Genomic DNA, 27133 nt, shown 5'->3' on the forward strand with positions numbered 1-27133 from the left:
TCAAGGTCTTTGTCTCCTTCGGCGGGCCTTCTTCTCTGGCATGGTTTTGCTTCCCTTATCTCCTTTGGCGGGCTTTTCCAAGCAACGATTGCCTCAGGGGAAGGGGAAGCCATCACATTGTCTCAAAGGAGAACCACACGTGCCCACTCACCACAACTGTGATACAGGTCCCAGATTTACACAGGGTACAACAATTACACTTATCACAGTACATTCTATTTTTCACATGAATCATGATTGCGTTTATCACAATCCCCCCTTTTGTTTTTGTTTACCTTATTGATTCATGTCTTAGTTTCCAATGCTCAAATCAAACAGGGATAAGTAACAACCCCCCAAATATTCCCAGGAGTATAACACTCACTTCGGTAACTCAATTACATACAACTGGTAAGATTAAATAGTTACCCTTTGTTATATTTTTAACTAGTTTTACAAACACATTTTTAGCAACTGTGGGAACTTCATATTTGACTCCCATTTTAATCTCATGATAAAACAAGCTAGATAAAAAACATCTTTTGTTATCTTCTCCTTTCTTTATCCATCCCTCTGTTTTCTTGATATAAAGTTGGAAGTATAAAGGGTGTCCACAGCTTCCCACAGGGTTCCAATCAGGACCCTTATCAAGAGAGGTCCGGTCAGGGTCATAATGCTCAGCGGTCACCGGCCCAGGGGTTGCAGCCCTCGGCAGACCTTGTCAGCTGCAGCACTGATTCACTCCGGTCTTGCCCTCTCCAGTTTTATCAAGGTGTGCGTGCGACTCCCAACATAACAAACACCAACAGAGGTCCTGGAAAATTAGGGAAAAGCAGGTTCAATCAGCTACTAAAGATAACATCGGTTCTCTTGTACTTTAAATTTTTGTAAATTCAATTACCCTTTTACGGAAGTCAATATAAATTTTCCTAGCTGTTACATCAAGTTCTTTTAAATTCAGTATTTACATTTTTAATAATAGGAACCCTGAAAGGTTCCCCTTTTGCTCCTACTACCAAAGCTGTATCTCTACTTGCTCGACATCCCAAAGGGATGTGCCAAACTGTAGACCGTTCAGCTCCAGTATCAACAAAAAACCCCAGTGCTTTCTCCTCTTGGGGACCAATCTTTAAATTTATCAAGGGCTCTGATGTTGTTTTTGTCCCCAGAATGTAGAGCCCCTGACACCCCTATTCATCTTCATTAAACATCTGTTTGTCCTTCATTCGTCTCTGACAGCCCTTTTTGAAATGTCCCCTCTGCTCATAATGATAACATTCGGGCATTTTCCCCAGGAAATCCTCCATTTTTTGAGTTTCCCGGACTGCCGCTACAAACATTCTTGCTTTCTCTTTTTGTTTTTCCTCATTCCTCCGTACATACACTTTCTGAGCTTCCTTCAACAATTCTTGTAATCCTCGTTCTTGCCAACTGTCCAACTTTTCCAGTTTTTTTCTTATATCCCTCCATGATCCGGCCACAAATTGGATTTTTAGAAATGCTTCTCCGATTGGAGAGACTGGGTCTAGCCCCGAATACATTTGTAAATTTTTCCTCAGTTTCTCTAACCAATCCACAGGAGACTCGTCCTTTTCCTGTTGTTCACTAAAAACCTTATTAATATTCTGCCCCCTTGGGACTGCCTCCTTGATTCCTTGGGTAATCAACTCTCTCAAATCTGACATATTTTGTCTATCACGGGCATTTTGGTTATTCTAGTTTGCGTTCTGGTTAGGCCATTTCTGTTCTCCAGGAGGGCCTTGTTGATACCTTCTTTCCCACATCTGTATCCCTGCCTGTCTAATCATAGACCTTTCTTCAGCTGTAAATAATATTCCTAAGATAGATTACATTTCTTCCCAGGTATAGGTATTAGGACCTAGGGACTGGTCTAATCGTTCAGAGACTCCCAAAGGATCATCTAACAGATGACCCATTTCTCTTTTAAAGAATCTCACATCTCCTGTATTCAAAGGTACCGATACAAATCCAATTCCTCCTATATCTCCTCCCATCGGTACCTCTCGGAGGGGAGCCAGAGCCACTGCTCCTTCTTTTTTATAAATTTCATCTCTCTCTTTCTGTACTGTTTTACTCCTTGTGTGACTAGAAGGAGGAGAGAGTAGGGAAGTCGAAGGAACGGGGCCAGGAGGCAGTGGGGGAGCCAATGGAACGGGGTCAGGAGGCAGTGGAGGATGCATCCTCTCCTGACGGCCTTCCGCGTCCTGCCTTAAATAAGGCGGGGGTAAATTGTCTAATGGCTCCCATGATGACGTGGTTGTTTTAGTTTCAATCTCCCGTGCCTCCCTTTCCCTCTTTTCTCTCAAAGGAAATAATGAAACCAATCTTCCTGTCTCTGACTCTCTCCACAGTGCAGCATATTCACTTTCTTCCTGACTAAAGGGCTCTTTATTATTCACATAAAAATTTAATGTCTCACACATCCAATCATCAAAACATCCAAATATCGGCCAATATACATAATCGGATTGAATTTCCTCTCTCGTCCACACATTCATACAGTAATGGACCATTTTTTTTTTTTAGTTTTTCCCTCTTGAGCTGTCCAGTGGCCCCAATGCCTGAGCATTATTCCTAAAGCACTATTCAGGGGAATAATTTGTGGGTATTCCTTTTCTTCCTTTGTTTCCTCTTCAAATCTTGACTCCTGTTGGCCCATTGTATTAGGAATTTTGCGGCAATGCCTATAGCCCTTAGCAACCAAAAAGTGTCTTGCAGGGGTTCTGTCTGAAATCTGACGCCCCCCTACGATATCCGGGAATATTACACCCTTGGTTACAGATACCAATGTCTACAGGGGGTTTTGGACCTATCACCCACCCGTGAATCCTAGGACTTTTACAGTGGCTTCCTATCGCCCTTAGTTACCGGTAAGAGTGTCCTGCAAGGGGCTGAACCCTTCACCCACCCACATACCCTATAGGAGTCGAGATCCCACCCACGAATCCTATAGGAACCACTTCGGTCCTTCATGGGCCAAGTCCCTCGCGGGAGTTTGGAACTGTGGTTAGAAGACCTCCACAGTCGTTTCGGAATTCAGATCCTGGCTCCGAACCTAGAGTCCGTTTCCAGAATTAGATTCCATCTCAATCACACTCTTACACACAAGTAACCAATACCCACCCAACCGAACAGCTTCCCTTATACTCACGACTCCGTCGTCTTCGTTCAGATCTTCGTGCACCAGAATTACGGGTCCTTTATACTGCAGTTTTTCCCTAGGAGCTCCAATCCCTTTTGGTTATTGTTTCTCTTTTGTTCGTTGATCTCCGGAGACTGACCTAGACTGCTACTCTCGAGCCACAATCTGTGGGGCACCCCTCAAAAAGTCACAGTTCAGGAAAGCACAGCGAGATCACATCGAGGTCACCAAATTGTTATAAACGATAACAATTAAAACAAATTTATTTTGGGTTCAATCAATTTATGTTGAGAAACAATAAACAAAAACAGCACTGGGTGCGTGGAGAACTCAATTAGTTCTACCACACGCCCACCTGAGTCCTAAAGCAGCGTCTTTTACGCCCGGATCTTGACCAATCTCTTCTCGCTGGACGTTCGTCCTGCTCTTTCCCCATTGGGTCGTTAGGGTACACCTTCTCCTCTTATTGGCTCTCCTTTGGCGCACTTTTTCAAATCTCAAGGTCTTTGTCTCTTTCACTGGGCCTTCTCTGGCGTGGTTTTGCTTTCCTTATCTACTTTGAGGGGCTTTTCCAAGCAGCGATTGCCTCAGGGGAAGGGGAAGCCATCACATTGTCTTAAAGGAGAACCACACGTGCCCACTCACCACAACTGTGATACAGGTCCCAGATTTACACAGGGTACAACAATTACACTTATCACAGTACATTCTATTTTTGACATGAATCATGACTGCGTTTATCACACAATGATCTAGAAAAGCAGTTAGCACGGCTGAGGAAGTCAATATTAGATCCCAGTGTGATGGTGGGCAAAACCATCTAATGGGACCTCTTGCTATATAGACATGGAAAATGGAGAATAAAGATGATTCTTAGTAGGTAGCATTGGTGGGGGGAGTACTCTGGCAAAATGATCCCAGCCTGGTGTTCACCTTTTAAAAACTGTAAAAGATTTTGAAGAGACCTGAATAAATGAAATGCCTCAAAGTGTCAGGCTTAAAGAGTTGTGCTCATCCTTGTCTGAGAGAGCTCCAAGACACTTGGGTCTTTATGGAAATATCTTTTCTGGGGGAAAAAAAGGCTATATACTAAAGAGCACTTTAATCAGCTGGAGAGAGAATTAACTTTTCTCCAAAACTTTTCTAATTTGAACGTGATGCCAAATAAATTAAAGTGAGAAGTCAGGGACAGGCTGTTGTCACAAGAAGATATGCATCAAAGCAGACTATGATGCTGGTGGTTACTCTGCCTATTGTCCTTGTAATAAGACTTGACCCCTCTCCAGGACACACATTTTAGCCAAAACACAACCTGTGGAGGCAGCTGCAGGGCAGCAGCAGAATGGCTTAGGCATGGCAGTTTGGCCATGGGATGGGAGGCTCCTGGGGGGCAGCTCTGTGGGCAGAGGGGGAGAGACCAGATCATTGAAAAATCTTGTTTTTGATGATAAGCCCCGTGAGCCTCTGACTAGCCTGGGGTTAAGGGGATTTTGGCAGGAAGAAGGGGCCATTGCTACTAGTTTTCTTCCCCCTGCACGATTCCCATCTGTGCTTCCTGACTGATGTGGCAGATCACTGGAGAGGGTCTTTAGCATGGAGAGCATGCTGAGACCACACGTTGGCTCTCTGTGTCAATGTTATCGCTTGCTGTGACATTTTGAAAGACAAAGTGCATTTGTGCCATGCATGCAGAGAACAAAGCCATTGCCGAGACAAGTGATAGTTACAAGTTCTCAGCATGTCCCCAGCCTGTGGAGGGCCAAACATGAAACACAAAAAAGGTCTGAAATAAGGGGGAAAGGGGGAAAATAATAGCATAGTGACCTCTAAAACTCAGAAGAGGCTTGCTATAAAACAGCACCTTTGCTCTCTGCATCTGAGTCCTGGCTACTGATGAAGGGAGGAGATGATACCCCCTTTAGCACAGTTATAGTATGGTTGCAGTAATAGGGACCAGAGCCAGGGTTGGATCTGTCTTTCACAGCCAGATTTCTCCACACAACCAAGAAAGAATTGTTAGCCAAAAAGCATTATTAGTGGTGATGAAATGTGAGGTGGAAAAAGCCTACTGAGGGTTATGTTTTTCTATGTGGACAGTGAAGTTCTAGTAGCTGGAGATTTTCCTTTCTGAGACTCTGATTTTACCCTGAATTAATTTCTCCAGGTACTAACCTCAGGTAGGAATGGGACAACTACTTTTTATATTTGCTGATCTAGCCATAGCTGTGTTGATGGGAGAAATAATTCTATCATTGCACTGTGTATGTCTGTACTGTTGATTTACACCTGCTAAAGACCTTGTTTCAAGAAGCTTTGTAGATTTATGCTTACTGATCATTTGGTCCAGGTGTATAATTTTCTGTTTCAAGTACTTTTGGCATGGATAATATACCATGGCAAGAGAAAGACAATAGTATGGACAGCACTGTGTGGGGGTAAGACAAAGAATCAACCTCAGTCCACTCCTGTAAAAATAGAAATGCATCTATAAACTGAGTGGAGAAAATTGACTGAAAACAGGAAAACAGCATCCCCACTTCATACAGACTCAGTCCTATGCTGCTACTTGTTGTTGGTACAGTTGGTAGTAGATGCATCCTTCAGGCTCTCTTGTCTAATTAAAGTTAGATGTAGTAGAGCACTGACACCAGAAAATTACTTAAAAAATATTTGTCTTGTTCCCACCATGGCATTGTGCTGCACCTCCCTGTAGTACCCAAACCGGTAAGGTATTGAGCTCCCTCTTGTAAAACTCACCTGCCATTAATCTTCTGTGTAGACTAAGAGATGTCCCTCCTGTTGCAGTTATATGGAAGTACATGGTTTCTGGTCCCCAGCTCTCCCCATTCCCTCTCCTTCATGAGTTGCGTAGCACAGAGTCTTAGTATGAGCATGAAAATAGCACATATAGGAGGACCAAGTTGTGTCTTAAAGACAAGATTTTATCTAACTCCTGGATCAGCAAGGAGACTATTCATTAAGCCTGAAGGAACCCAGAAGAAAAATAATGGTCTTTGAGAAATTTCAGGACCAACCAGCAATACCACTTTTAACGAAGCAGAGTCCTAAGTTAGTCAGCAAGAATTAATAAGTAGTATTGGGCTGAGTTGTGAAAGATTTAAAAAGACCACTGGAAAGAAGGAACTCAGGAAGGAAACAGGCAAGGCAGGATTTAGCCCTGAGCACTCCCTGCACCTTAGGAAAAAAAATGGTGGAGAAAAGCTCTGCTGGTACAAGCCACCCATATGTCATAAGCATCTGTTGTGGTTTAACCCCAGCCGGCAACCAAGCACCACGCAGCTGCTTGCTCACTCCCCCTCACCCAGAGGGATGGGGAAGAGAATTGGAAAGGAATGTAAAACTCAAGGGTTGAGATAAGAACAATTTAATAGATAAAGCAAAAGCTGCGCACCCAAGCAAAGCAAAGCAAGGAATTCATTCACCACTTCCCATGGGCAGGCAGGTGTTCAGCCATCCCCAGGGCAGCAGGGCTCCATCACGCGTAACAGTTACTCGGGAAGACAAACGCCATAATGCCAAATGTCCCCCCCTTCCTTCTTCTTCCCCCAGTTTATATACTCAGCATGACATCATATGGTATGGAATACCTCTTTGGCTAGCTTGGATCAGCTGTCCTGGCGTTGTCCCCTCACAATTCTCCATGCCCTTCCAGCCCTCTGGCTGGCAGGGCCCAAGAAACCGAAAAGTCCTTGACTTAGTATAAACATCACCCAGCAACAACTAAAACCATCAGTGTGCTATCAACATTGTTCTCACACCAAATCCAAAACATCGCACTGCACCAGCTACTAAGAAGAAAATTAACTCTGTCCCAGCTGAAACCAGGACAGCTTCTGCTACAGCCAATGCACATTTTCTGTGACTTCAGATGACACAGCCAAGATCAGAGGTGTGGAACTGTCTCAATGGGCCTGCCAGGCAAGGGCTGACTAAACTGTATGAGTGGAAAAGTCCTGTGCCTTCTCCTGGCCAAGCTCACCCCTGAAACTCACCTGCACATGGAGCTATCAGCAATACCAGCACCTGAAGTAAACTGCCTCTGTATCAGGAGGCTGTTTATGAACTATTCTTTACTGCCTGCATAACACCTGGATCATTTTCACATTTCTTAAAGGTTAATCTCATTTCCCTCTATTAGTTGTTTTTAGTGAATGCTATTTGGCGTGGCAGTTAAAGAGCTCTGTCAGTGGATGGAAATTACAGTGGCCTTTAAAGCCAGAATTGAGAGGTGGGGGGGGGGGGGGGCACAGTGTGTGGAAGAAATAATCTTCAATGAAACTGTTGCAGGGGATGCTAAGTGATATCAAAGGAGTCTCCCCAGTGAGAGGAGAGATCTTTGGCTCAATGCGCTGAGTGGGATGGGTCTCCCCTGAGTTTGAAATGAGCTGAAATTGAGGGAAACAAAGCACCTGGGGGAGGCCAGATCAGAGCACAGGGCATTCCACATCTATGGGTAGCTTCTTGTTGGCTCTAGTAGGCGTTGCTTCCAGACAGGTGTGTGCTGATTATGGATTTCACTAAAAGAAGGTTCCTCTCTGGGTATGTTGGTTACAAATTTTATTGCAACAACTCCATTGTGTACTGACACTGCTGCCTGACATTTCAGGCTACACTGACTGGTCACAGTTTTCCTGTGCTCCCTCATTGCTCTGCACTTCTGTTTTAAAACCTGGGGTCAGGCTTGCAGGAAAGTCTTCCACTCAGAGGAAAGATGAGTTTTACTTGTGCTGGACATTTCAAAGGGGTTTGTTTTTCTTTTGCTTATTGCAACAGAGTTGTGAAAGATGCCTAGGAAGCTGAATCAGGGAATACATACAGACCTCCCCAAATGCTTGCACTCAAAAGGTACGATTGGCATCCCTCAGGCTCTGCTCTCCTGCTACGGCATCACCAGACTCTCCTGTCATGGGTGTAATATGCTATTGTGCATCAGGGAGAGTCTGCAATATCCAGCAGTGTTAGGGACATACTGAGCAGCAGTTCAGGAAATCGAGGGTCTGATCTGAAGCCTGTAAGGTTCCATGACACTCTTTTTCATTAACTTCAATAAGCTTCAGCTCTAACCCTGAATCCCCGATGTTTATTTCAAACACTGGTGTATTATCACTGGAATATCATGTTACTTTGCATACACACCTTAGGGTAATGGTCTGAATGAGTATGTGGATAAGTCAAGCCAGATCCTGCTAGGCAACATCCTGAAGTGGACCAATTAATTTCCTGGGTCATTTGTTGAGCTGGCCAAACCATTTCAAAGGAATAGTTATTTAGCTGACTGTATAAATTTGTAAAAGGCAAAGCGTTCCCCTGGAACAGGTCCATTTCAATGACATTTTTTGCCGTGGGACATATTTTTAAATTAATGCATCAAGTTCTCATTGCAGGAGATACAAACCTGTAATTTTAACAGAATCTTTTTGATTAATTTTGCTTCAAGTCTGTATTGTATTAAATCACTAAGAACGTAAGAGCTTCCATTTTGGGTTAAACTAAAGGCTTGTCTAATCCAGCATCCTCTGCTGTCTCATTCTCAGACCAATCTGTTTCATTCTTCTTGGAGCTAATTTATGACTTTTGTGTTCAACAACAGCCCATTGCAGAAACGTCTTTCCATTATTCATATAGTGCGTGAAAATGTACTCTCTTTTGTCTGGCAGGAAATTACCACCATTCTGCTTTATATATTTTATGTTTTGAGTTTATTAAGACAAAGTCTTTTTATTCCTCTGAGACAATACCCTGTAACATTTCACAACTGAAGATTTCCATTTCACGAGAACTTTGCCCTTTCCATTTCAAAGTGGAAGCACATTCTTTGAGACATTAGTCTTTCACATAGAAGAAAAATTCTGTTTTTCATCCAGTTTTAGTCATTTCATTATATTAGTGTAATTGAGGGTGACAGCAACAAAAATAATAATTTAAAAAAAAAAAAACCTAACACAACAAAAAACCTACTTAGCCTAGAAAGAAATGGAGAGAATGAATTAAAGTTTCACAATAGCAGCTTCTTCCTCCCAGCTGGGCTAGGAGCATCACAAAACAGGTTAGAGGGATCAGTCACCCCAGCCTCATCACACTGGCACTATATCATGCACCACCCTATCGTTTAAATGCCTACAAGGCAGCTGGTATCCCATATAGGGAAGGAGTCCAATTCTCACCTTCATTTTTATCTATAAAATCCCCAGACTGGGACTTCCACCCTGATAAAGTGGGACTGGCTTAAGCAAAGATACTCATCCTTTTTAGGTGATCTGCATTGTGGGGGGGAAGGAAAAGTTACTTTTTAGGTCTCCTTGCAATCAGTGGGATGTCTGAAGGATTAAATGGGTGCATCCCATTTAAGTTCAGATCTTGAACTAATCACCTGCAACTGGGCATATACACTGCATGCCCAGCTCTGCTGCTCACATCTATAGACAAATCCTTACAGGCCTTCAGCTCTTGCTCTGTAAAGCAGAGTGAAATTATATTTCTATTTCCAACCTCCTTATTTTTCTGCTTATATTTACAGGCAGGATTGTCTCTTTCCATGCTTACATACACAGCCTGGCATGCTCCACTTTTGATTTTAGCTGCAGATTCCAGGTACAAATGTCAAACAAATAATACACAAAACTTTTGTGTGAAATACAGCTTCATAACTAAAGTGAGCATTAAGCCCAGAGCTGTATGATATAGTAAAGGTGTTATTGAGACCTATGAGACATGCTTCTTGGATTTCTTTATTATTATTGTAGACTTTTGCCTCTTTTTTTTGTTTGTAGATTAAGGGATGGAGAGGAAGAAAGCCAGCAAATTTATAAAAGCAAGAGAGAAAGGAGTTGAGGCATTGTGTGCAGATCTTTAATGACATTCTTTATAATTTGAAAGTGGGGAGGGAAATGGGAGAGAAAAGGGGAATCAGTAAAAAAAAATAATGGCAAAAGTGGAATGTGGAGAGACGCGCGTGGATGAATTTTAATGCAATCAGAAAGCTGTAATAATGGTAATAAAGGAATACATTCAGACATCAAGAGAGGGAGAAGGGAACAGGGCCTGCAATGCCAGAATTTAAATTATACATAGGCATGTAATTCTCTTCCCCCCCTCCCTTCTTCAAATGAAGGAAATGGAATTTTTAAGCACAGCAAAAGAGGGACTAAAAATTGGCAGGTTTTCAGCCCTTTGTCTTTTTGTGAATCCCATTTAATCACCCTCTTCAATAATAAGGAGGCTGTGGCCTTGTGGGGCTGTCACAGACTTGGAGGAAAAGGGATGATATACAGAGCAAAAGAGAGATAACAGGTTAGGGCAATTCTGAGGAAGTATTTCTATTACCTCTACTGAAATCTTTAAAACAACCTGAAGTTTATTTCTATCTGAAATGCCGTCACAGTTCCTGCAAGAGAAAATATGTCCTTCTCACTCCCCTCCACCCCCTCCTGCCCGTGTCTTTGCTGTTCCAACAGTTCTCATGCTCAAGGCTGGGGTGCTACCACGGATTAATAATCTGGCCTTCTAGGCTTCTGGAAAGGGTTTCAAAGACCCAACATGTCACCAATGAGATGAGTTTACGAAGTGAAAATTATTTTCCTTACACACAAGCCTTGGCACCACTGACCCTGAAGAGTTTGTCAAGAGGCTTCTAAGCTTTGCTATGAATGAGCATGAAAACCAAACTGCCCTTCAGGCTCAGCCTCAGAGTGAAAAGGGGATGTTACACATAGGAATTAAGATGTGTCAAATTCCCCAAAACGAAAGGCTGTAAGAGTTGTATTCAAAGCTGAGCTGTCTCTGAAAGATGAATGTGTGATGTACTTCAGTGTTCGAGTTGTCACTTGATACTACAAGACAGTCTTCTCCACCTCCTTCTTCTTCGTGAAATCCATCAAGCTGGGCCAGGGAGTCATCTGCAGATTTTCAGGAAAAAGAAGCCCAAACAGTCATGGAAAATCCTGCAAAGTTTAGTTACAGCATAGCTGCATGCCTCCACACTTCAATGCTGGGTCTCATTAGGGGCTTTTCTCCCATGAACATTTCCAGGGGTGTTCCTGGGAAATGGGAACTGTAAGCACAGGCTGCTAATATTTAGAGAAGGAGGCATTTCATTATTGGAAGGCTGCTTTGAATTCAGATATTCTACCTATTGTGGAGGGATGGTGAAGAGAAACTGGGTGTTTGGGCTATACAGTGAATTTAGAGATCAGATTTTGACTGAGTCTTTTCCTAGAAAGCATCGCCTCATGAATCATTCTCAGAAATACTCCAGTTGGGTGTTTCAGATAATGAATAAACTTTGGAGAAATTATGATCTGCCAGGCACAAATCATGAAGAGTCTTTGAGCTTTGAATGACACAAGGTTTTAGACCGCAAGGGCTACTAATGAAGTGGGTTGTTGTGAATTGCTTTCCCAGCTCAATATCAAACATCATAAAACCTGTCATTTAAGATCTGCACAGGGAATAGCATCTCTTGGCAATGGACAGTTGTGACAGTGCTGTTCAGCAAATCAGAACTACTGATATTTGTCTTGCGGTTATAATATTCTCAGCTGTATAAGAATAGTCTGCTGTTAAGAGAATCATTTAGGCTATGTCTTCATGGCAGGGTTTGCTTGGCCTGTTGTCCAAGTTTTGTCTATAACCTGTTTTGTCTATAACCTGTTTTGTCTGCACAGAGGAAGGCTGAGTGCTTTCATCTGAACTGTGCAGATGAGGCTATAGGTTTAAGGTTGGATTTCACTTCAGTGCAGATAGGCAGCAGGTCTTGCCACAAGAGTACAGGCCAGATGAGCCCAGACAGTATTCATCCTCCTGGTCTGAACTTTCTTCTCCATCTCCTTCCATTTTTTGTCCTAGCTCTACACTTTAGCCATCCTGCTCATATGCCTGCTTTCCCAAACAATTTCTGGACATGGTTTAGCAGCTGGTGCAGACTGAGTACCTCTTCCAGTTGCATGTCAAGCAGGTATCCCTGCTAAAGGAGGATAAGACTGTAGTATGGATGAGGATCCCCAAAAGCAGAGAATACACCCAGATACATTTAATGTGAGTCTATGCAGGTGGAAGGAGGATTTGGTTTCTGTTGTTTGGAGGTAGGTAGTGGTAGCTTTCTGCTGTTTCCAGACTGAGCTGGGTTTTTGGTGGCTGTTGGTTTTTTCCCCTCATGTTCTAATTTTTGTAACACCTCCATTTTACAAGGTTCATGTATTTTCCAGCAAGGTACCACAGAGAAGATAAGTAGCTAATTTACAATTAACTACAACAGAATTTGTAATCACTTCCCCTGTGGAAAGAGCTGTAATCGTCATCATGGAGCTGTAGGACTGCTGTGAAAATGGCAATAGGATCACACAGCCCAGGCCCCAGGAAATGCCCTGCTTTTTGCCTATAGATCCACCTGATTAGCACAGCTGAGGGGAGCAGCAGGGCAGTCCAGCTTGCAAGGGGAGCCAGTTTGACCTTGCAGATTTGAGTTCAGAGGTCAATCCAAACTTTGATAATGTTCGGGGCATCTGCGGCTTACCCTTCTGCTCTATAGGTCCTCCTTTTTTCTTTGGCTTGAGGAAGATACCTTATCCATGATTTTATGAAAAAAAATTAATCCCAATTTATAGCTATTCTTCTCCACTGTGCCTTTGGCAGATTCCTGATCCCACTGCATGGACTTGGGGATGCTGATGGATGAAAAGCTGGACGTGCGCTTGCAGCCCAGAAAGCCAACCGTATCCTGGGCTGCATAAAAAGAAGCATGGCTAGAAGGTCCAGGGAGGTGATTCTGCCCCTCTACTCCACTCTGATGAGACCCCACCTGGAGTACCATGTTCATCTCTGGGGCCCTCAGTACAGGAAAGACATGGTACTGTTGCAGTGAGTCCAAAGGAGGGCCATGAAAATGTTCAGAGGGATGGAACACCTCCCCTATGAGGAAAGACTGAGAGAGTAGGGGTCGTTTAGCCTGGAGAAGAGAAGGCTCCAGGGGAGACCTTATTGCAGCCTTTCAATACTTAAAGGGGGCTTATAAGAAAGATGGGGACAGACTTTTTAGTAGGGCCTGTAGCAATAAGTTAAGGGGTAATGGTTTTAAACTAAAAGAAGGTAGATTCAGACTAGATATAAGGAAGATATTTTTTATGATGAGGGTGGTGAAACACTTGCACGGGTTGCCCAGAGAGGTGGTAGATGCCTCATCCCTGCAAACATTCAAGGCCAGGTTGGACAGAGCTCTGAGCAACCTGATCTATTTGAAGAGGTCCCTGCTCATTGCTGGGGAGTTGGACTAGATGACCTTTAAAGGTCCCTTCTAACCCAAAGCATTCTATCATACTATATGATTCTATGGTGGATACCGTCAGTGCTGCCTCCTCTCCCCTCTCTGCTGAGGACTGGTCAGGAGAGCAGGCAAGGAAGATCTGCTCTGCCTCTGGCATCCTGTCTGGTAGATGTGCCACTTGTTCCTATGCATTGGTATTTTCTTCATTCCAACACCTGCAGAGAAAATTTCTTTAGGCTGCTCATTTGTTCTGTCATGGTACCATGGAGATAAGCTTAAAGGCCTCCCTGGTGCCTGGACCGAGGCTGTGTGTGCAAGCAATGTTTGGGGAGGAGGGAAATAGCCACAGGGACAAATAATTATTAGCTATATAAATAATGTAATTAATTAACATCTGATTTCTGAAAAGAATCCATACAGCAACCTGGTCCTGATGCTTAGGAAGCCAAGGGCATTAAGTAACATCAGAGAGCTGCTCTGGTGAATACCATGTGCATACAGAAGATCCTCATTCCCATAAAGAAATACACAAATGACAGTTTTGTTCTTGCACAAAGAAGCATGTGCACTATCCATGTGTGATGCCCTGGCAATGAACTCAGGATGAAATAGAGAGGGTCATAGGCTTTTAGAATAAGAGGTTTCATGACTAGAAGGGACGATAGTGATCTTCTGGTTTGCCCTCCTGATTAGTCTGGGCCACAAATGTGGTAGATCTGTCCCACTTTATTTCCAAGGCCTTGGATGCAATGTTTTAGATGATAAAGCTGGTTTACTCTTTCCTGGTACAAGTATTCAACCTCTTTGTTTTGCATGAGGAATATGACAACACAAGTATATTTATATACTCTTATCTAAACGTACCCCCCCATACACACATAGATTACCAAGAGCTAGCTGGACAAACACAAACCTGTATCATGTCTCTCTGAGTACACCTAATTTCCCCCCAGTCCCTCCATAATTGCTGTGATTCTTGGTTTTGTTCTCTTGGAGGGTCAAACATCCTGCATCTCATTCTCCCTTCTGTCTCTTTAATTAGTGCTTGTCCTCCCCCTTGCTCTCATGTTGCCCCTTCCCATCTCTCACCACTTGGTTTGCAGTGCTCTATCATTTCACCTTTCATGCATGCTGCCTCCTTCATCCAGGCCTGTCTGACACCTCTGCCTTATCATAGAAACATAACATTTAAATACAAATATTAAAGGGAATAATTTAACCCCTATTTGCACTGGGGAAGGTGTGGAGGCTTCATATAAACACAGCTGGGGAGATTTATAATCACTGTATATTTACCTGACAGGTTACATTTCTTCACCACTGTGCCTTGCAGCCAGCTTTTCCTGATGGGAACAAGCCTCCACAGCTAGCAGAGCAGTCAAGAAGAGGGGAACCTGGTTTCATAGGGTTATTGGAAATGTCACCAAGGGGAAATCTCTGGGGACTCTGGTTTGCCATTGCTATGGCCTTTCTTTCCCTACCCAGCTTCCTGGGAGGAACAGGGAGTGCTGGCTCATGTTGTTGCTTGTAGTTTGCTTATAGCAAAATGTGGTAGACTTGGGATGAACTTAATTTTCAATATGATGGGAGTGCCTCAGATCACTCATGGTGAGAGCATTGTGGTGTACCAGCAAAAACCTCTTTGGCTCTTCTGGGCACCACAGAAGAGAAATATCCATCCATAGTTATTTCCATGGGCCAGGTAGGTATGATGGACTCAGACTGTGGGTAAATACTGATAATGGGGTGAACACTAATGAGGAAAAACAAAAATGTGGGGAGAAGAGATATACATGGACACTGCACAGCCCCCACGCTGTAGGGCAGTGTCACTTCTCAGACTGCTGCTGTTAAGGGATGCCTCTACAGTGAGGCTAGTGATCTTTCTTCACTAACATGAAATTTGGGATTGAGATAAAAATTGAAACTATCACTGTAGTGTGTGCAATAGAAAAAAGTTTGGACAGGTCCTTCCTGATAAATGCAAACTGAAGCAGCTCAGATGTGCATCAATACCTAACTCGTGGTCATGTATAGTGTTGAGGAAGCTGCATAGAATAGTTTTTTTATCATACGTGTCTTGACATGCTAAGTAAGCTCATTGTCTCAGTTTCCCTCATATGGAGGAGATAGAGGCTGCTCCTCATGGCTACCCACCTATGTTGTGGAAGACAGAATGGTACTGTGAGGTCCCACTGTCTCCCTTGGCCATAGGCTAGCTTAGTCTGGAGCACACGGTCATGCCCCCAGCTCATGTTGAGGGCATCCTAGATCACAGGTTCGTGCTCAGACTCTTTTTGGCATCTTCTGCCCCTGGACAATATTTCTATTCTCCTTGTCTGTGTGTTCACTTTGTCCTGGGGCCCAGGTCTTAGGGGGTCTGATCTGAAAGTTTTTTACCCCTCAGTCCTACAGTCTGAAATTAAGATAATTGACAGCATTGAGTTTGGCCATGGGGGACATGGAAGACAGAATCTGCCTTGTGCTCTGATATTCAGATGTGAGTCCTAAGTTGCATAGACTTGGGATGGTCCCTCGCTGAAAAAAGAGGAAGCATGGGACTCAGGAGCGTGGTACAGGTGGACCTTGGGTGGTAGGAGTGGACCCTACAGTATACAGATAGGCAGCGCTCAGGGACAGGTTGATACAAGGACTGCTCCAGGCTCATGTGCAGCCTAAAACTTGAGTTTCTGTAGGATATAGAGTGGCCTGAGAGATGGTACAGCAATGTACTGCCCTTCATTCTCATTTGAGGACACTAGAAATGTCTGGTGGGGAGCACCTGTGGTGTACACACGTGCTCAGATACATCCCACTGACACCAGCACATCCTCCCTTTATTTTATTCTGGCAGTCTCATGGCCTTGCTCGGACATATTTACAAAACATTTACAAGTAGTTACCCCAGTGCATGACATGTCAGCTTTTTTGTTTAGGACTTGGAAGAGCAGCGTATGGGGACACAGGGTGCAAGAGGCTCATATAAGCCCATTAGAGGATAAACTCATTAGCTAAGACCTTGAACATGATGAATGGTCCCAGCTGCTAGACCCTTCCCTCTCTCTTCCCACCTGAGATGTGTGAGGAGCATTATTAAAACATGCGGCTGAGCTCCCTGGCAGGGCTTAGACATGAAAGGTAAATGCAGCACTTTGTTATAAGAACCTCTCAGAGAAAAAAGCTTCTTAAACCAATTCATTTTTTTTATCAGCCAAGTGTGTGATTGTGTAGATTTCTGAGACAGCAGCTGTGACAAATGATTCCCCTGACAACCCAAGGCACTGTTTTTCAGGAGGGAGACAGGGTACTGTTTTAGCAACAGGACTGGAGGTGATGTCCAGGCAGCTCTGAGCTCTGGCAGGCCATGGGGAAGTCCTTTCATGCCACCTCCCCTGGGGCAGCTGGACCAGCAGTCCCTGGGAATGTGATCCTCACCCTTGGAAGAGCCTGTTTCTGGTAGTCTAATGGTCACCTTGCAGGCAGCTTGCCAAAGCACCACATCTTCTGCCAGCTGGATATGGGGACAGGTATTACCACTCCTAGTGTCCTGCAGAGATGCAGAAAAGGGGGTTAAAAAAAAAAATACAATATAAAAAAAAGTGGTTCCTAAAACACCTGGTTTTAGCTTTGCATAAACTAAATCAGACAAGGCAGTTGCAGGCCAGTTCCTCACTAGAGAGTTTTGCTGAGAGGGGAAGGATGTGTTTGGGGTTTTTTTAATGATACCTTTATACTAGCAAAAAGCCTGGTGAAAATACAGTTACACAGCTATAGGAGTGCTTTTGCTGATGCAGCTTATTTGAAACAGGGGAAACTATAAAGTACAATATAACAGACACTTCCTCTGTGCTGAAAGTATTTACTAGACACAAACTTTCTAGGCAAGGTCTTTTGCCAGTGGTGTTCCCAGTTCATTCCCACTGCTCTGCCCCGTTCCTAAAATATCTCCCATCTTCCAGGAAAGCTGGTCTCATTCTCTGGGTGGGTTTTCCTCCAATATCTGGACAACCATTGGAGTTTGGAATGGACTCTTTCTCCAAGGCTTTGTCTAATCCTAGACTGAAAGATGCCCCACAGAGCGCATGCTCAACTTCAGTAGCTTCCTCTCTAAGGCTTATACCTCACCTCTGAGAGTCTCTTTTGCAGGTCAGTTTGGCCATCAAGGAAACAAATCTTTCAGATGCCCAAAGCACCATCTCTTGAGGTGGGAACAACATATGTCATGTTAGTTAGGGCTTTGTGCATCACTGAAGCCTAAACTTTGTGTTGCCAGCAAATACCTCAAAAAGTCCCTTTGCTTAATCAATTTCAACATAAAGTAGGCATGTTTCTTGCTTTAACATGTCTATCAAAAGGCTATTCCTGTTTTTCTCCCCTATCAGAAATGCACATGTACCCTCCTCAACCTATTTTTCCTACCATTTCAGCAGTCTAACTGAAGGCAACATAACCTCATTTTCTGTGGGCAGTACATTTTCATTCATGTGAATAATTTGACTGCAGGATTGAAAGCTCCTAATATCCTCACTTGCTATCCATTGCATTAAAAATTTTCATCATCCAAGGCTATAAAGTAATTTGCAGGTGCATCTTGAAGAGGGGAATTTTGATCAAACACAGGTTGAAGCACAACAGGTTGCCTACACCAATGATTTCTTGGTGAACAAAAGTGGCATAAATCACCCACTTAGCTAGAAAAGGGTTTTTGCAAACCAGTGTTTTGTTCACCTTTAGGTTAACATGTGCATTAAAAATAAATAAATTTTAAAATAAAACTATTTATTTATTCAAATTAGTTACACCTGCTCTATAATTTACTCTGAAAAAACTCTTAGTTCACACATTTACATAGTGTTTAATGAATGATAAGACATTTATGAATCATATGCAAATGGACTGTTTATGTACACAATATAAGCTATGTAAATTTCTTTTTTTTCTTGGTCTAATATCTCTGAACATAAAGCTGATCTAGAGGCATTACTCAGTGCCCTCTGAGAACTTTCTACCATCTCAGCAATCATTAGTTTGGTCCGTTTTCACCAACATTTTCTGAAGGTGTTTTGTTCTGGACTGAAGATCTCTATACTTCGTATAAGTCCAAGTATAAATAGTTTTCCTCATTCAAAATACAATTATCACTAGTAGACCACATCTTGCTTTGACATGAAATACCACCTATTTGAGCTGTCTCAGATATTAGTAATCATATAAGTTATCATCATGCTTCAAAGAAACAAAATATGTTTCAAAAATTTTGGGCTTATTTAAAATGAACTTTAAAAATATATTATAAAACTCATCCAAACTTATAGGTATGAGCCTGCGAGTGGGTATGAATGACAAATCTCCATTTACAGGCTGTGGCTTCTGTTATATCCTGATTTAAAATTAGTTATGTTAAACATTTTTTCCCCTGCAACTTATTTAGTATTGTGAGAGCTACTAACTTGTTATTTTTCATTTTGACTTTATTTTTATATGCTACCTTTATGCACATTCCTCTTAGATCGCTGTTTGAGCAATGTTGTCATTTCAGTTACTGCAAGCTGACTACAAAAATTAATCAGAAAAAGTTTATTTGGAAGACCTTGGTGCCTAGATTTTGAGAAGCAGCTAAAGATTTTGTATATTTCTGGGGTTTTGGATGTTTTTGTTGTTTTTATTTAAATTGCCAAATTATTTTCAAGCACTCCTTGAAAGTCAGATGCTATTAAGGCTTTTCAAGCCAGCCACCTGAAATGACTAGCAGCTTCTGAACTGTGTCACCTCAATAAAATCGTTGTTTGTTTTGCATGTGACACTGAGCCATAATGGCTTTCACATCCCTCCTGAAATATGGTAAGCATCTCTTTATTTTGTTCCAGAAGACAGAAAACTCTTTGTGGGCATGCTCAATAAGCAGCAGTCAGAAGATGATGTGCGCAAGCTATTCGAGTCATTTGGCAACATTGAGGAGTGTACAATCCTTCGGGGACCTGATAGCAATAGCAAAGGTAAGGTGATAACTTGTGTCAAGCTAGACCCGGTCTCAGTGTATATATAATTTTCTAGTGTGACAAAGTCACTATGTAGCCACCAGGACAGCATCTCTTACATTAGGAGGGGTCACATTTGCCAAGGGAGCCCATTCTTTGCTGGTCACTGTGTGCTTGTACATGAGAAGAAAAAGCTGATTGTACTCAAAAACACATGCCCCCTAACAAGACGCATGCAAAAATGATGCTTAGTATTGTTTGCTCACAGGCAGAGCCTCCCCTCTGAACACATTCACTCAAGTTGTGCTCTCCTCACCCTGTCGAACAGACCAATTCATTCTTTAAACAAAGCCAAGGGTGCTACTTTACATCTTGACTCACTGGCTCCACCACCATCTCTGTGTATTTCTCACCCACCAGCCCCAGGTCTTCCCCTTCTTCACTTGATCTTTGCATAGACACACAGTGGTCAGTGATCATAATTGCAAGGGTACAAGTGCTGATTTTAAATATACTCTGCAGACATTTACCATTTGAAACATGGAAATGCTTCATTGCAAAACTAGGTGTCTTAGCCTCCTTCTGTCACTTTTTGGTATCACTTTTTACCTGGATCACTGGTGGCCAAAAAAGACTTCACACCAACATTATAGGGCATCTGTATAAGTCAAAGCTCATCCTTCAATGATGAATTATCAATGGCTGAAAATAAACTGTGGTCACCTTCCTTCAATTTTATGACTAATTTCATGACAACCAAAGACAGGGGCTGCCGCTCTGGAAAGTGGTAGGCTAGGTTTGCCTAGAAGAGCTCCAACCATCATAATTGTAGACAGTTAAGCACTCCATTCACTGAACAAATTAGCAAATTGGGGAAAAGCAAAAAACCCTGTGTCTGCCTCCACTGGGAATTGTATAGAACAAAATGTAATGACAAAGGAATTAAACAGAGTAAGAATAAAGGCAATAATGTCTGAGATTGGTAAGAAACAGGTTCCAAAGGAGATCCAGCCCAAAGACTTGTAATCATACTTGTTCTTTTTTTTTTCTTAAACAATTTCATCATAAGTCTGAATCTGAGTGGCAGCTCCATATTGCTAACCAGTTTAATTATCAGTGCTAGCAGGCTGCAGTCTCAGGCTTGCATTTCACTGAGCTGTTCAGGATCAATATTGAGCCTTAACAGAATTAATATTACCAGTTTCTATTCTCTGATGCTATTTACTGAGAATGTGAAGCTCCTAATTTACACACACACAGTTACATACATGCACACAGAGTGGTTAATCCAACAGAAAACTTAAAGGTAGTGCCTGTATCTTAGGACAGTCAGGAGAGCCAAAACTCCCACAGAGTTATTCCCAGTCTGTAATGTTTTCCATCTGCTAAAAAACAATGTGACACATTGCTTGTGAGCTACTTATTTTTGGTAAAACCCATAAATCTAAATTGAGATTTATGCAGATTGTCTAAGTGCCAGATAACAATCAGATCCCATAGACTTCAGTCCTACCCAAGCCATTACATGAAGACCCACCAGGCATCTCTGTGGTGAACCTCTAAGTTCTCCATGTACCTCAATGCAAGCACTGCTTTCAGAAGGCAGGTCCCAGCTTCCCACCTGAACACCATTACAGTCCAGTCACAGCCTGAACCTTGCCTGAAGCCATGGATGACATCCTGAGCCATGACACATACACTTCACAGCACTGCAGAAATAGCTCCTGCATGAACCACTCAGGGGCAGCAGTATGGCTGGAGCATGCAACCAGGTGGCAGAAGAGCTGGGACTGAAGCATTTCTCTTCCTGAAGGGGAATGCAGAGACTGGCTCTCCTGGGAGAGGAAGGAGCCTTCCTGCACCTCTCCAGGTAAAGCTCACCAGTGTGCGGCCAGGACTCCTCAGCAAGAGTCCTCAGGTGAGAAAGCCGAAGTGCATCCATTTCAGCAAGCCAGCATGACCCACAGGGTCTGCACTTCTGCTTTCTGGTCAGCCTTTATATTTTTTATTTCCATTCAGCAGTTTTCTACTTCAGTAACTCAGAAAGTAAAGATTTCCCACAGCACCAGAAGTTCCACAAGAGGAGTCTTTAATACCCTTTGCAATTATAACCCTGATTCTGCAGTCTCCTCTAAACTGACAACACAGTCAGAACAGCCCTTTCAGCTCTATAATTTCAAAATAAGGAAAGAAAAATATTTGAGCACATGCATGCTTCTCTCTGCGTGTCAAAATCCATTCAAACTCCAGATCTGCTCCTGTCAAAGGGATATCATTGTTCTGAGGAGGGTGGTATGACTCATCCCCTCAGCTAATGAGGTCTTAGAGTCCGTTCTGGTAAAAATGGGGGCAAAGAAGATTACATTCACATTTGATATTGTGTACAGCAGCCATCTAATTGAACACACAAACAAAAGGGCTAAAATGCTGGGATCTCTGCTATTGTCTTGCTACCATACACCAGTGAAAGCTAAGTTTTCACTTGCCCTGCTACCTCAAAACCTACTGGAAGCAGTATTAGGGATCCCATTAGCATCTTGGGCATTAAACAAGATAAATACCTGCTGCTCCCTTCATTCCCACCTTTATCCAGCTCCACTGATCAATCAGGTTCCTCAGCACAGGGTTGGATTTCACCTGAAAAGTGAAGCCTTCAACATGACAGCATCACTGCAGGCAAAAATCCTGCTCTAAATGCAATGGGTGACTGGAGGTGGAAAGCATTTGTATATTTCCCAATCAGCATCTTCTTTTTTGAGGAAAAAAGTACAAAAGAATCTCTGCAAATAATTAAACACCCTAATTCTGGATTATCTCTGATTAATGAAGAGTAAGGCACAGTATCTCAGAAGCCCAGGAATGCTGGGCTGTGATTATGTCATAAATGATCCTTATTGTTTCCAGCTGAAGTTTATCTATCCCATTTTTCTCATCATCTCCTCTCAGCTCCTTACAAATTGTTGTGCTTTTCTTGAAATACAGTTTGAGCATGGTGGTGAGGGGGTAATACAAAATGAAAAGCTTTTAGCTGTAAGCTAATTTCATATCTGTATGTTATTTTTAGAAGGGGCTATCACTGCTTTTTTTTCACTCTCACTTCTGTCAACTTGCAGTTATGATTTTGGGGACCTTTGAAGCTCATTCTTCTGTGGTGACGCAAGTCGAGGCGGACTGAAAAACACTATGTCTACATGGCTGGGTTTGGGCAAAATGGCCTTTATTGTTTATACAAATTGCTTATATATCTTAGACAGTACATGTGTCAGACCCTGATAGGTTTTCTGTCTTCTTCTTCTTGCTTGCTATTTGCTGTTGCTGTAGGTGCCTGTATGCTGCGGTTCTAAGTTCCGGTTCTTCACATCCTGTTTACATACCTGACAATTTGTGGCTGTCTTAAAGGTACACGGCTAAGTCTTTGAAGTCAACTAACTTGTCTGCAGACCTGCTGCAGACCCCAACATTCTTCTAGTTTGCAAGTAGGATGTTCTAATGCTGCACTTTGCACTGTATAGTTCCATAAGGGTGCATGGACCTTCTAAAGATGCTGCAGAGGGAATAAAGGAGAGCTGTCCCATTGTCGGGACTACTGTTCCCTGCACAGATCTGCACCACTTCAGGGAAACAGCTAGGGCTTTGCAAATTGATTAAAACCTCAAAAGTCTTTGATAGTAATAAAAGGGCATGGAAGCCAGAACTTCTCAGACTTCTTCCAATCTGTTCCAATAGCTATCTTAGCATATGGAAATTACTCTTCCTCTCTCTGAGTCAGTTTGCTTGTAGATAAGAGTGTTAGCAATACTTTCCTCCACTCTAGTGCTTTGACATGGTGATTGTTTCTGCACTCTAGCATGTATTCATAAATGTACATTTCTGCCCTAAAATCTTATATGAATTCAGTGTAAGATTCCTCACATGGCAATGCAGGATGGAGAAGCACTCCCTATGTTTCCCTAATATCCAGAGAACATCTGTACTGGCACTGCCTCTGCAGCTATGAAAGACCAAGATTCAAATTTTGGTGATCACTATCATCATGTGCAGATCTCTCCCACCCCTGATTCTTCATCAGAATCTATCTCATGCTTTGTCAGACAAAAGCTTCTTGGAGCCAAGACAAGCTCTGAGTAGCCTATCATGGAGCTCTATCAGACAGTGATATGATACATTGTGTGTCTGGAGTAACCTGAATGCATTCTGTAGAGCTGTCCTGTGGTGGTTTGTAACAAGTACATGCAGCTTTGTGATAACTTTTACACAGTTCCTTACTGTTTCTTGTAACAGCAGAGAGGAGCATTCAGCATAACTCCAATACAAACAAAAGGAAATTAATTTTCACCCAATAAATTGTAAAATTGTGCAACACTGCCATGGGAAGCTGTGGAGGTCAAAGTATAAGTGAATTCAAAATGTACTTGCTAACTTTGGGTCCATCAAGGCCCATTACAAGCAGTATGGGGATTCTGAATGCAGCTTTGCCTGAAGAGGTCCTCAGGCTGCTGATGACTGGAGTTTGGGAAGGAATAACCAGGAGCAGATTTGCTTGTTATACTTTCTCCACAACCATCTTTATTGGCCAGTTCTAAGGACAGGATACTCAGCTATACACATTTTCATTACACTTATGCAAACTTTCTTATGTTCTTCTTTTTCCTCTTCCAGGATGTGCATTTGTGAAATACTCTTCACATGCGGAGGCCCAAGCAGCCATCAATGCCTTGCATGGCAGCCAGACAATGCCGGTGAGTAGCTCTGTAACATGGGCAAGTGAGGATTGGTCTGGCCTTTGCTGCCCTGTGGCCTGATTGAGGAAGAAGGATGATTTATCTATTCTCTGCAACTCATCTTCTGGGAAGGATGGCTAATAGGACCTTGGGTGTGCTTAACTCCTCAGTGGAAAGGCCAGGATGGCACTGTCATTTCACATATGCACAGAACCCCAAGGGGTGCTGTGTTCTATGACAAGCAGTTTTGATGACCTGAAAAAAAGACAAATGGTTCACAGATGCCAAAAACATTGGGTCAGACTCACCATGAGTGTAACTTTTCAAGTTTCAAGGGGATGAATCAAGTAGAAACTTGTCTCTAAGGGCTTCTTTGTTTTCCCTCCCCAAAGAGTCCCTGCCTCTAGGTGAAGGATAAAGAACTTTTTGCCAGCATTCAACAGAGAAGCATGTTCATGTGATGGCACTAGAAGCTAGAGAAAAAACACACAGTGATGGATGCCTCTCACTGCTACTACATAAGTGCCTACATAGGCATAAATGTGGTCCCCTACATCCAACATTTGAAAGACAGTCAGACCAACTACTGAATCTTCAAGGAAACATTTGAGGGATTGTTCCACTTGGAAAAATATGTAGTAATATGGGTTTTCAAGCCTGATAGTTCAGGAAAGTAGAAATGGAAAGGTATTTTCTCTGCAAAAAGATATTTGTACACCATCACACAGACCTAGAGGAATCTAAGGCATTCCACTGTTCAGCAAGGAAAAACAATCTGGTCCAACATGTTTTGGTTTATTATAATAGTATATTATTTTTATTACTAATTATTCACAGTGTGAATCATGAAAGGCTAAAAAGCATCCGGACAACTTGGAAAGGATGCAGGAAAGCTCAAAAAAATATTAAATATTCAAGAGTGTAAAATCTTTTCACTAAGAGACACTAATCTAAACTCATTAATTTATGCAAATAAGTTTTAAGTGGGCCTGGTAGATTGTCTCTAGGTCTTTGCAGGGATGAAAATGGAAAATTCTTTATGGGGAAAAATTTCTAAAAGTAGCAAATCATCAAGATCTCATTTTTTTGGAACACCATCTTACACAAATCAGATTAAAAATAGTACATGCTTACCAGTGACACTACTGAAAAAAATCTCCTTACTGGGGTGTGTGTGTCTGCATTTCGATTAATTTAAGTATTCTAATACTTTTAGGACACTCTTCCTAAAATATTCCTTCTAACAAAACCAGATGCTGGGCTTGATGCTGACATCCAATAGTAAAATATTACAGGCATCTTTCCTGAGACATGTCAAAGAGGTACTTTCAATTACTTTCTTTCAAACTTTAACACAAAGTGATAATGTGTATAAAATGACATCAGGAATTGCAGTTCCACAGGGTGTGGTACCACAAAAAAAGGTGTAATAAAAAATCAGTTCCTGTCCCAAAAAGCTTGGAAATGTAGGGGACAGAGGTGAGAAGAAGATGGTAGAAAACACACAAAATCCAAGTAGAGTTGAAGAGTTTATCTAAATCTACTATACCCAAAATATCCTTATCCTTCCCCAGCCCTTATCCTTCCTATTTTCAGCACACTTTAGATAAAAAATACTCATCTCTTGACTACTTGGGAGCATCCTCCTGACATCAACTGATGTGCAAAACAATAAAGAATTTGGCCACTTCATCAGGTTAGGGATCATTTTTCCTGTTGACTTATTTGACTCAAATACCTGTTCTAGATATGTTCTTGAATAACCAAATCTGGGCATCTGAAAAAGCATCACAATTTAACCCTTACTAGATGTACATCCCAGATTCACACTCAAATTTCTGTGTCTTGACAAGTTTCCATGAACTGTCTGAACCTCAGCAGCACTGTGTGTACCTACTCATATTTCACAGGAAAAGAAAGTAGAAAATTATGAATTTCATCCTCTTCATTATAACCTAAGATATATGGTGTTGCCTTGTATCTCCCATGAGCTATGAGCAGTCAGATGGGCAGTTATCGTGGCTCAGCAGACTACTGAGGACCTGTTGAGTGACTGCCACTTGATCAAGACATGGAGCAGATGATGTTTTTCCCAACAGGGCCTCAAAATGTTTAAGGCACTTTGAATGAGATGGGCCAAACCCTGCAAGTGATCTCTGTTCCCATTGTCATTTTCATGGTGCTTCAGGGTGAGCATCTTCTTTCAGGGCTTGGATGGTCAACAGAGAAATGCAGCCACCTCATGGTGAGATGGAGATGTAGCCCTTGTCATTGGAAAGGAGGGGTGTATTGCTGCCATCTTCCTTCAGTCCTCCTGCCATTTCTCTTACCATTAGGACTGGCCTCGTTTTCCAGTTGCAGTGTGAACCCACAGTTGTTCCTGTGGTTCAGCCAAATTAAACGTCTCTTGCTGTGTACTCATGTGCTACCAACGGGGCCATCATCATACTTGTACAGTCTCGAGCTGTTCTTTCCTGCGGCAGACTCCTGTTTCTCCACAGCTGTCAGGATTATTGCTCTACTGTTACTTCCTGTTCACACAACATATGTTGTCTAATAGTTTCAAAAGAAAACTTTCATTTTGGAAAGTTTGTGGGGTTTTTGTGGGTTTTTTTCATTATTATTTTATTAACCTTTCCTTGGACAGGTGCCTGACTGCCATCTGTCACAAGCTCACTTCTCTATGCAAGGCACTTGTTTCTCCTAAGGGCCCACCAAACAGGTCTAAAGCTTTCCAATTGTCACACAATCAATTGTTTGAGAAATAACTTCCCCAAAATCCCTTACTTTTGTGCAGCCTCAAAGTTCCTTCTGTATATATACCTGCCAAGAGAGCTTTTTGGGGTCATTTAAAATCATATTGCCTAACAACTCATCAGCTTTAGGATAGTGTTTTATTTGACCTCCATGTCTTCCTTTTATGTTAGATCATAATTTTAATGTACTTTTGCATGTATTTATAATGTATTTTAAACAATTATATGCCCTGTATCTTCAGCTTTGGTTATTCTAC

At 42.4% G+C, this 27133-nt stretch overlaps 1 protein-coding gene across 11 annotated transcripts in view; it reads left to right on the forward strand.

Annotated features, from left to right (window-relative positions):
• The window catches only part of LOC129734524 (CUGBP Elav-like family member 4), a 342020-nt gene that overhangs the window by 156969 nt on the left and 157918 nt on the right, over window positions 1-27133 (forward strand). For 9 of the 11 annotated variants that reach the window (XM_055698108.1, XM_055698111.1, XM_055698116.1 and 6 more), the window contains 2 exons: window positions 19292-19417; window positions 24059-24138. In XM_055698108.1, coding sequence (XP_055554083.1) covers window positions 19292-19417; window positions 24059-24138 — 206 coding nt within the window. Of the gene's footprint in view, window positions 1-19288; window positions 19418-24058; window positions 24139-27133 lie in introns of all 11 variants that reach the window. The other 2 variants (XM_055698106.1, XM_055698114.1) reach the window with 1 other exon arrangement.

This window comes from Falco cherrug, chromosome W, assembly GCF_023634085.1.
Source record: "Falco cherrug isolate bFalChe1 chromosome W, bFalChe1.pri, whole genome shotgun sequence".
Taxonomy (NCBI): Eukaryota; Metazoa; Chordata; class Aves; order Falconiformes; family Falconidae; genus Falco; species Falco cherrug.